Source organism: Phoenix dactylifera, unplaced genomic scaffold (genome assembly GCF_009389715.1).
Source record: "Phoenix dactylifera cultivar Barhee BC4 unplaced genomic scaffold, palm_55x_up_171113_PBpolish2nd_filt_p 000283F, whole genome shotgun sequence".
Lineage (NCBI taxonomy): Eukaryota > Viridiplantae > Streptophyta > Magnoliopsida > Arecales > Arecaceae > Phoenix > Phoenix dactylifera.
This window is the reverse complement of record NW_024067767.1, coordinates 122,726-134,290: the sequence shown is the minus strand read 5'-3', so window position 1 is coordinate 134,290 and position 11,565 is coordinate 122,726. Positions and strand designations below refer to the sequence as shown.

At 37.6% G+C, this 11,565-nt stretch overlaps 1 protein-coding gene across 1 annotated transcript; it reads left to right on the top strand.

Annotated features, from left to right (window-relative positions):
* The first annotated feature begins 4,255 nt into the window (after positions 1-4,255).
* LOC103704649 (argininosuccinate lyase, chloroplastic) lies at positions 4,256-11,461 on the top strand. Its single transcript, XM_008788020.4, has 7 exons — positions 4,256-4,659; positions 5,729-5,992; positions 7,144-7,260; positions 8,479-8,627; positions 9,430-9,721; positions 9,835-9,999; positions 10,927-11,461. The coding sequence occupies exons 1-7, from the start codon at positions 4,342-4,344 to the stop codon at positions 11,185-11,187; spliced, it is 1,566 nt and encodes a 521-aa protein (XP_008786242.1). The 5' UTR covers positions 4,256-4,341; the 3' UTR covers positions 11,188-11,461.
* Positions 11,462-11,565: the final 104 nt, after the last annotated feature.

The window sequence follows — 11,565 nt, the reverse complement described above, 5'->3', positions numbered from 1 at the left end:
GTAGTATCTCGGCATGCTTCCAATGCGTAGCGATTAATTTAAGCTGATTTCTGGTGAATGTTCATTTCTAGCATTGTGCAAAGACATGGGAAGCTATGATCTTTTTCAGTAGCTATGCATCAAAACTTAGATTCAAAGGTTTTCCTTTTATTTGCTTTTAAGATCATATGCTGGTACATATCATATTTTTAAGGTTTTCTTACTTGTCAACAAGTGGATTGCATTGTTTCGGTGAAAATGCTTTAATGAAACAAATAATATGAGCCTGAACATTATTGTTGGCATTATAACTTCCAAACAGAACATTGTCTAGTTGTGCACGTGTGATTAGAGTTAGTCTTTTTAGGTTTTTCTCGATAAACATATACTGTCTTACAGCATTTCCATGTAGTTCAAGATACGAACATCAACCTGATGGATATATAGTTGTCTATTCATATTATCTTGTTTGATATTTAAATTAATGTATGGCTGGTATATGTTCCAATAATGTTTTCACCAACAGGTTGTTTGTTGTATGGATGTGTATAATTTGTAGATGTTTGGTTACATTATTTGGTGATTATTTTGTGGAATACTGGATGTACTCTTTGATGGCAACTGTTGCTGGGTCTGGGTTCTGTCACCAGCAAAAATCTCTGTTTGAATGAGACATCTAATATTTAGTCTAATAACTTTTCAATATTTCCATCTAGACCTGTAATTAAGACATCAAAATATCACTGTGGAAGCTTTAACGAGAGAAGATTTGGTGATAAACATTCTTACTAATGTATCTGGTGATAGTCATTATTACTAATGCATCTTTAATGCATGCTGGTTACTTCAAGTGCTATGCTTATTCTTGTTTGGAATTTTCTGTTGTTGGGGATGGTTAGTTCTTTTGCTATTGTATAAATTGTTTCTTTAGGTGAAGATGAAGTGCTATGGTCCTAATGCGATAGCATCAGCTGGCAGATCAGGTGTTCCGTTCGTGCTCTTGGTGGGCATTGGCAGTAAGAGTTTAATTGTGAATGAATGTAGGTTCATTATAGGTACTTGGCAGTCCTCTTGACAAAGTTGATTGATTAGAACTGTCAAGAAATAACTGAGATTCATAGACTAACTAGTCATTTTAGAGGTTGATTTCATGGAAGAGACCGGATCTGTATAGTTAGCATGATAGAGTGACCAAGGCTAGGTGCAGATTGGAAATTTTTTGAGACTATGAAAACAATAGATAATGGAAGAAGTGGTAGACTGAGAATTTTTTGTGCTACAGTGGAAGGATGTTTATTCCTTCGATCTGGCATAAAATTATGACATAAGATTTAACTTCTCATTTGGATTTCTCTAGTGGTCATTTAGTGTGGTCTGATTATGGATCAAAGTTGCTACATGTTTTTGTCACATCGATCAAGTATATGCAGTTTCTCATCTTAGAAAACCCTATCGAATCCATTTGGAGCTTACACCAAGCAATTGGTTCATTTGCTTCCGACCTCTGGAAGCTTTTGGCCTGAGGGGCTCCCAGCGTGCAGCTCATCCAGTTTTAATCCTACTCAAAGGATTCTTTGTTCCTTTCCAAGCTAACCACGTGTTCAGAGAGGTAAACGGGGCCGCAGATTAGGTGGCTTCATATATGTCCATTCATGAGTTGGGGAAGAAAAGTTGTGCAGAGTGCTTTATGACTTGTTTTCTGATCTTATTGGATAAGTTTGTACTAGAATTGTATAAATCATCCGTCCAAGCAAAAAAACAAACAAAAAAAAAATCTTTGTGCCCATTAGAATTTAGATTTGGATCTTTATGGATTGTGTACAATTTTGGGCAGACTTAGTTTTTGATTCTTATGGTAAATTATGGAAGGCCTTGTGAGACAGAAAGTAGGATCTGGGAATTGTAAGCCAAGTCAATGAACTTCACACAGCAGTTGCTGTCCGATAAGCCGTCTTGCCTGCAGGGAGAATAATGAATTGATATGGTGACCATGAATATAGGTAAGGGGCTAAGGGCATAGGAGATTGGTGATTAATAACCAGAGGGGTGAACATATGGGAAAAGATTATTGCTCTTAAAGTAGATGAATCAAAACTCATTAGCTCTAGAAAAACTACAAATCTCCAACATCTGTTGCATTGCCTTCTTTAGCACAGATACAGCGAAGTAGACAAGCTTTAGTTTGCCGGCCTTTCACAATCACAACAGGGTACTCTGCATTTCGAGCACAGTGGTCATTGACACTCCCTAGAAGAGCCCTAAAAGGCACTCAAATCATAAGCACCAGGAGGTGGGAATACTCACTCAACAAGCAATCGAAGCAGAAGAAAAGTCAATATATATGTATGTATGTATGTATGTATGTATGTATGTATGTTAAGTTTGTTAAGGTGAAATGACCTGAGACCTTCACCTCCACCTTTATCTGATCCCAACCATGAGAAATTATGCCTACTACTTTAGATTACAATCTCATTCTTCTTAGTGGTTGTAAGTAGCTTACATTGCTATAGTCCTTGATATAATTTCTCCATATGATATAAGACGAAGGATGGAAGAAGTAATCTTTCCCTGGTGGCCCCTCTTGTCCTTTTGGTCAACAGTGAATGGGTTAAAAAAAAAGGGAACAAAGTATATCATTTAATTCATGGAAAGGTATGAACTACTGGACCCTAGTCAAATATTCCTTGGATCCTGTGGCATGGCTGGTCGGGTAGGTTCAGCTTTAATCTTTTTCCCCCAAAGATAGAGCTTTGTGAGATGATCATTATTTGGTAGGTTGGGACACCTCAAGCTCGGACCTAGACATGGTCTTTTTTGACTTAAATCTCTTATCTCCCATTCCCATATTAGGCTAACGAGGCCCCAACATTTCAGCTTATCCATTGAGCCAATGGGAGTTCTTTTCGTTTTTTCAAAGGCCTACACGCTTCATTATGTTCCATTCCATCAACTCCCTCCCCTTGGTCTTTTGCGGGAAAATAAAGCAAAAATAAAAAAAACAAAGAGGCTCCTGGCTTGGTCCAAAATCGATCCCATGACATGTTTTCAAATGCAACTCCAAGTTGCAATCCACTCAATTTTGCGTCTGGATCTCTTCAAAATGATGAACGACACTTGGGTATTGGAGTAACTCATATGTGCCATTTGCAACTTGATGAAGCATAGCAGAGCTCAAGCTGAATTTGATCCTTAAGAGAGGCTTGGAGGGAGATCCATATACTCTTCAGCTCGTGCCAACATCTCGGTGGAGTTTACATAGAAGCGCTTCTCCAAAAAAAAAAAAAAAATGAGACGGCATGCAGAATAATATGGATCAACATTAGCCCATAACAGATATTTATTGAGTCGTTTGTCCATCCATGCGAAATCATTTTTCAGCATACATCCAAGGACACAATAGAGACTCTAATCTTTCAATGAGCATACTTCATTTACTTTTAACAGAGTTATGCAAGAGAAGAGAACGTCACAAGAAGTGAATTATATTTATCAAGTTTATATGATATACAAAAAAGAATTTTTGTTTAGATGAGGCCATCCATACTGGATGGACAGCTTGTGATTTAGAGCTAAACTATCAAGTTCAATCTTGAACTGTGGACAGGATTAAATTTCTATATAAAATAGGTATTTAATGGTGAAGCTCAACTTAACTAAAAGGTTCAAACTTGAATACTCTTGACTTAATGATTTTAGATAAGAAAATCGTCGAGCAAGGCCTAACATTCTATTTGTTCTTGTGACCCAAGATATCTAATTCCGAGTCATTTATATTTCAAGCCTCAAACAAGGCGTTTGTTTGGCTTCATATCAAATTGAATCCAAGTTATCTACAAATATCCTAGCTCATTTGTAGTTCTCACCAACAAATCTATATTTTATTTTAAAATCTGAAAATGAATTAAAAATAATTACACTTATTACATAGTTATTTCCTAAGTTATTTCTATTTTATTTGGCTACATTTTTCTAAATAACTCTATTGAATGTATTTTTGGGATTGAGTTGTAAAAGAGGAAGAAATATGTCAAAATGTTTTTTTTTTATTATCCAACTATGTTTCCATAGATTTTAACAAGGATTCATATAAAATAAGAAGAAAGAGAAGAAAGAAAAAAAAAAAGAAGCCCCAATGAATTTGGCTTCCATCAATATCTTCAAGAAAATCACATCCATCCTATTTTTTTTCCTCAAAAAACAACCATCTTATTTCCATGAATATTTCTCCAACGAAAAATTACATCATTCACGTGTCACGTGCGACGCTAGTCTCCGGCTAAATAAACCCCGTCTCTCCCCGCTCGAAGGCCGCCGCTCCCTCACTCGCCGTCCTACTCCTCCGCCTTCTCCTCTACTGTAATGAAATCCCTCTTCCACCCCCACCATCCCATCCTTCCCCCCGTACCCAGCCAACGCTCGCGCCGCCTCCCCCTGTTTGACGCCTCTCGCCGCCTCCTCCCTGGCCGCGGGTGGCGGCTCGCGGCCGCGTCCGAGGCCATGGCCTCCACGGAGCAGAAGCCCAAGAAACCCAAGGAGGACAAACTCTGGGGCGGGCGCTTCGAGGATAGCGTCACCGACGCCGTCGAGCGGTTCAGCGAGTCGGTCTCCTTCGACAAGGAGCTCTACAAGCACGACATCATGGGCAGCCGGGCGCACGCCGCCATGCTCGCCCACCAGGTGCTTCCCTTTCTCTCCCAATGGATTCTTGGGTGTTTGGATTGGTGCCACTTATTTCTTTTTTTCGGGTTCGCTATCCAAGGACTGTATGATCGCTTGGTGTTCGATGATATATCTCAGGAATTTTATACTCCAAATTTAGTTTCTCCCCATTTCCCTGATGCAGTGTTTTTGTACAAAAGTATGACATATATAGCATTTAGGTTTTTTGTTGAGGCTGAGGTAGAGCTAATTAGGGGTTTGGAACTGTGCTTGGGTTTGATTTGCAAAATGTTATGACTAAATCTTGTTTTGGTGGAGATTTGACATACTAGAGCAGTGTGAACTTATGATGCGAGGATGGTGATGGGCTTTACAAGGAGAGAGATGTTGATGGGAAAATTCTTTTTTATGTGTTTGTGGCTGAGCAAATGGAAGGTTCCATGACAATTATGTCTTAGGTCATTCATTATGGTTCCAACACGGATGTGGCAATCCAAACAATACTATTGAGATAACGAGACATTGATGCAATGGATTGTGTCAATGAGGAAAATTAGAGGACGCGTTCATGCTATCTTGTTGAACTGAGGATGATGGAGTTGGAAATAGTTCCTGCTTGTTTTTGGTTTGTGGATTTTGCAAAATAGGGAGAGTGGAGGAAGCCAAAAAAGTTTTTCCATGAAATTACTGAGAGAGAGAGAGGCCAAGCCAAGTCAGTTAGAATTCATATCTTTTCTGTAAAGTCCCTTAATAAATTGGGGCAGCTGGAGAAAAAAATGCTACAGTTAGAGTATAACTCTGAACTATCATCTGTTAAGATATCCAAACTGTAAGTACCAAACAATGAGCACTTGGTTGGTCGTATGCTTAATTTTGTAAATCTTATTCCATTTTTTAACAGGTTTATAAGTTTAAGAACAAGCCCTTGGAAAAAAGAAATCTGTTTATATGGATATCATATAGTTGCAATTTACCCTTAAAGTGCTTGTTAAGTAATTCTCAGTTCTCTCTCTCTCTCTCTGTCTTCTCTCTATAATAATAGTTCCATGAAGTGCATTCTGTTATCTGAATTCTGATAATAATGCAGGGTTTAATGACTGATAGTGATAGAGACAGTATATTACATGGTCTTGATGAGATAGAGAGAAGAATTGAAGCAGGGGAATTTGTGTGGAGAACAGATAGGGAGGATGTGCACATGAATATAGAGGCAGCACTCACAGACCTGATTGGGGAACCTGCAAAAAAGCTCCACACAGCAAGAAGTCGAAATGATCAAGTTGTGACGGATCTTCGCTTGTGGTGTCGGGAAACCATTGATAAAATTCTTGCACGCATTAAACAACTTCAGGTTTCTTTTAAATTACTGCACTGTTCTCATACTTTTAAATTATATTCTAGAGTTATCTTCCTTCCCAGACCAAGAAACACCATCACCACAAAATATCTCTTTGTAGAAAAATCACCAACTTCCCCTACTCTCTTTCTTTTGTGGCCTTTCTTTTTTCTTTTTTTGTTAATTTGTCAATGTGTTGTAATGGAATGATTTCAAGACAAATCATCTGAGAGGTATACCATAATGCGGAGTTATGTTCGAAGCTTTCAGGTTAGAAGATATGAACTTTTTGTCTGTCAAAATGTATGATATTTCAAATTAGAAGCAGAGAACAAAGAAAATCTTCATTTAGTAGGGATGTCATATTAGATGGCTCACAAGGCAGCAATTTAATTAGCTTAATTGAATTGGGAGACAGCATAGTGATTGTACATTTTAGATCATTAGATTAGTTACATGCTCCTCATTTTATTGCATTTCCTTAAAATTACAATGCTTATGCTAGTTGATGACTGAAAACCTCAAACCAAGGATTCAAGGATTGAGGTATGGACCCATACTGGTCGACATCTTGTATGATATGTACCGGTCAACATACTGTATGTATGATTATAAATCTTTTGCTAGCTATAGCATCATTGACCAAGTTTTCTAGTTTGTGGCCCTCCAGTACATAGTATTTCAAATATATTTCATTATCCAGAAGGGAGTAGCGGTAATTTGATATGAAGGGGTTGCACTGTTTTTGACTATCTTAAACCCTGTGATATATCATTGACAATTTTTGAAGTGATCGGCTGCCATTAGCTGCACCTGGTGAATAAACCTGATAATAAAATGCATGTGATTGGCTTTTTGGATGGTCTCAACCTTTTTTCTGGCATGCTATAAAGTTTTAGTATAAATTCTGATTAGTATACATACCAAGCTTGCCAATATTCTTTCATTTTCTGAACTTATTTCTGAATTCCAAGACCATTAACTTTTTTATGCTTAAATCAATCAAAAGGATTTGCTATGGAAAAACATTCCGGTTTCTGTATCGTATGATGCTTCATGGTCAAGTCTGTGGATTGTATATTTTCATGTTGTCTACAATCTTTCTTTAACATGTTCATGCCAGAAGTTATATTTAATTAAGCCTGAGTTGGTCCTTGTAATTTCAGGTGGCGCTGGTTAGTTTAGCTTTAAAAAATGAAGGACTGATAGTTCCCGGATACACTCATCTACAGAGGGCACAACCTGTCTTACTGCAACACCTTCTGTTAACATATGTTGAACAGGTAAAAGAATTGTTGTATAAACTCTGTTTTTTTGACTTCCAGGGTCTCTAAACTCTATGCGGTGATCTCTTTTTGCTGGGGCTAAGCTATTTCATATTGTGATTTTCTTATTCTGTTTTCTTTGATGGTAGCACAAGATGTAAAATATTTAAAAGGAAGAAGGTAAGACGTTGGCAACTGCCTAAACAAATATTATAAAAAAAAAAAAATAAAGATCATGTTCTTAAGCTCAAGAAGGAAAATATTCTGGTGCTATGGCTTTTACCATCTCTTGATCATGCCATTATGAGCCTGGTCTTTGGAACTATGTGAAAGGTTGAGATAGATGATATTATTTGTGGGAAGGCTCATGCGGAGCTGAACAGGAGGCATTGCATAGTAAAATGCATGAGCAGAATTATTATGTAGTTCATTACATGAACTGCTCAGCATGATCATCGATTACATAATACACCTGAAGATTAAATTGATGGGTGGCTTCATTTATATTACAAAGTTATAGTTATGAAGTTAGAGGTGGAGCTGCCTTTATATGAATCTAAAATTCAAGGTTGTCTTAACATGTTGGAGTGCAAAGAGTTTACTAACAAGGTACATGAAAAAAGGCAGGTTTGCATTGACAAGACTCACAATGACTTGCATAGGAATTTCTTTGCTTGCACTTAAATCTGTTAGCCTTTTTTTTTCTGAAACAGTTACTGCCTGACTGCATACTGTACCCATGACCTCAACCATGTGCAATAAAACTGGTGCGAGTCCATTTGGTGACTTAAAAAGTATGGACAGTTAGGGCCAGCCATTAAAATGAGTATCTTCAGTTGGAGCTATGTGAAGCATGTTTTGTGCTGTAATCAGTGACATGGTCTAAATCCTTGAAAGAGCTAATAACCTTCTAATCAAACATGTATGAGCATGCTCTGATGTGTATTTGTTGCATATATAATTGATGCTACCATCATTTCGGTGTCTTGTTAATTTCTTAAATAAACATAATTTTTCTCCTGTTATTTAACACATCTTCCACCGTTAATGTGTCATAATTGATGCATCAATTCTTTGCAGTAAGATGTATATGTGGCATCTATTTTGTTTCTTCTGGATTAATGAGAACTAATAATATGAATATTTGGATTATTTTGAATGCATCAAAAGACATGCCAGTGCATCTTAGAACTAATGTCTGGATAAATTTACATTGCCTGTGATGCTATGCTGTAGCTTGAACGCGATGCTGGTCGCCTGGTTGATTGCAAGGAACGGATGAATTTCTGCCCCCTTGGTGCTTGTGCTTTGGCTGGTACTGGTCTCCCCATCAACAGGTTCATGACTTCAAGTGCCTTGGGGTTTACTGCTCCCATGAGGAACAGGTATATTTTACTTCATTTGAATAGTTAACTTGATTGTTGATACCCATTTCCAAACTTGTCATCTTTACTGTACCTGGCAGATATCCAGTTTCAACTGCCTAGCATTTTCACATGGGAGTTCATTGTGGATTTTTCATAGTTGTTAAGATGTATCTTTTTTAAATAATACTTGAATGGTTTTCTTTATTGAAGTTACATGTAACTACACATCTACTACCTGGTCGAAGTCGATGGATTCACTACTCATGCTTTTGGTGCTCCAAAGTGTTCTTTTTATTTTTTTTAAAAAAAGCAATGCCCTGGATTTGAACCCTGGGCATTTTTCAGAGGCAAGCCCTAGGCATGACATGCCAACCAACTAAGCTAACAGTTGTTGGCTTCAGAATACTTCTTTGATTTAATTTGTTTTTGAAATTGCTGCCAAACCAACAAATAGGAATTACATGATTCAGAGTAATGCCTCCAAAAGAATCAATGTTTGGCACCCAACACTGATGTTCAACATTTACTCAGTTGGCTTAGCTTTTTGTTTATTATTATTTTATAATAAATATAGATCTCTAGCTAATATTTTGAAGAAATCTAGAGATCATTTTATCAAAACTTTGTTGATTTCCATGCAAGAAGGTGTTTTGAGAATAAAAGCTAGATCACGTGTCTCAAAAAAGAAAGAAAGAAAGAAAGAAATTAATGCTACAGAAAGGAGGTTTTAAGGGGTAAAAATGAAAATGGATAGGCTATTCCTTCCAATTCTTTATGTGAGTGTGGGTATTCCTCTCGCTGAAATTGTTGTTTTACATAGCATTGATGCAGTATCGGATCGTGACTTTGTCTTGGAGTTTTTGTCGGCGAATTCGATCACGGCAATTCATCTTTCACGGCTTGGTGAAGAATGGGTTTTGTGGGCATCAGAGGAGTTTGGATTCTTGACACCCAGCGACTCAGTATCCACAGGAAGCAGCATTATGCCCCAGAAGAAAAATCCAGATCCAATGGAACTTGTTCGTGGAAAGTCTGCTAGAGTTGTGGGAGATCTTGTTACTCTTCTAGTCCTGTGCAAAGGGCTTCCGCAAGCTTACAATCGTGATCTCCAAGTATGCTTTGTATTAGTCGGTTTATTCTGGCACTTGTCCTTAAAAGGATGGAACGTTTTTCTCTTTAACTTTGCTGCTTAAAATTGATGATTAAAATGGTTTCTCTTGAGCAGGAAGACAAGGAACCTCTATTTGACAGTGTCAGGACTATAATAGGAATGCTCGAAGTAACAACTGAATTTGCATGCAACATTACCTTCAACCATGCAAAAATTGAAAGAGCTCTACCAGCGGGGCATCTTGATGCCACAACCCTTGCAGATTACCTTGTGAAGAAGGTAAACTGAATTTTGCCTTGCTTTTCACACTGACACAGCAGTCACATTTAAGCTTCTCTAGAGTTCACAATATGGTACTCCTACGCTTAAGGGACTGAACTCTAAACTAAATTTGGAGAAATTATTGGAAGGTTTGTTTTTGAGTTCCTGAAAACTGCAATTTGCTTATTCAAGTTCCTGAAACTAGTTTTTTTTTTTTTTGTCTTTTGATATATAGGGAGGCAAAACCACCCATTTTATTTGAAAGAAAGAAAGTTACACTGCAAAGTAAGAAATTATCAAAAGTTACAAACTACGAAATGAAAGTTACAGTCTATAGATTGGGCGAAGCAAATAGAAGAGGGAAGTCATTTTCTGATTATTTAGAATTCAATAATCTAAAATTACTGTTAAATTCAAATTGTCACACCATGAAAAAGCTGCCTGGCATTAAGTCTTAGCAATATTTGTTGTACCCTCCGAACCATCCGACTTGAGACGTACCGACCTGTATCGGGCGGAACCAGCACGAAAACACGAGTCAAGTTTGTACAGACTCCGAACCATCCCGTACCAACTCGTACCAAGCTGAATTGTACCATACCGCCTGGTACCGTCCAAAATTGAGATCCATACCATACCATACCAGTATGTATGGTTTGGTTCAGACAGTACTATGATAAAAAGTTGAGAAAAAAGGTCGGAAGCTGTCGTAGTTGGGGTATATACCCTACTGAACTGATCCGGCTACGTATTGGTATGTTACCTAGTATCGAGATTACGGATCTTGAGTCTTAGATTATTGTTTGCAAGATTGGATATGATCGATCCTTTATATTTTATTAGTTTATCTACACAAGGGCTCATGTTGCTAGATTTCCCTCTTTTTTTTGTTTTTTGTTTTTTTCACCTTGCCGGTTTTTCATACCTTTGTCTTTTGTTGTGCAGGGGATGCCATTCAGAACTTCTCATGAAATAGTTGGAAGGTCTGTTGCTCTGTGCATTGCAAGGAACTGCCAGCTTTCAGATCTTACCCTTGATCAACTACGGAGCATAAATCCTATTTTTGAGGAGAATGTCTATGAATATCTCGGAGCAGAAAGTTCAGTGAAGAAGTTCTGTTCCTATGGGTCAACAGGTTCAGAATGTGTGGCTGAGCAACTCAACTTCTGGGTTTCAAAGCTTCATATCAACCAAACACAGGAGTAGACTGAACAATTATGGATATTACTGAGTTCTGAATGATTATTGGATTTAGTTTATTCCGTAACTTAAAAAATTTATATTTCCATCAATGCATTTTATGAATTATCACCGGGATCACTTTTTTGGGAAAAGCTAGTGGGTTAAGTTGTTGGACTTACCAATTTGAGTTTGTAAAGAAGCTTTAAGATTTCATTTGAGACAGCTTGATGTTCCTCACCCCCCAATTATAGTTGTAACATACAGACTCTGCAGTAATCAAGACTAATTCAGTACCGTAGAACTTCATCCACAGCTGGGATTCTGAACAAGTGACAATTAACCATAACCGTCTACCCTTTCTCAACTATGTACAATTTAATCAAATATGATTGCAGGTATAAC

Coding starts and splice junctions, on each gene's coding strand:
- LOC103704649 (XM_008788020.4), top strand. CDS start 4,342: ATGAAATCCCTCTTCCACCCCCACCATCCCATCCTTCCCCCCGTACCC. Junction 4,660..5,728: donor CCGCCATGCTCGCCCACCAG/GTGCTTCCCTTT, acceptor ATAATAATGCAG/GGTTTAATGACTGATAGTGA. Junction 7,261..8,478: donor TGTTAACATATGTTGAACAG/GTAAAAGAATTG, acceptor GCTATGCTGTAG/CTTGAACGCGATGCTGGTCG.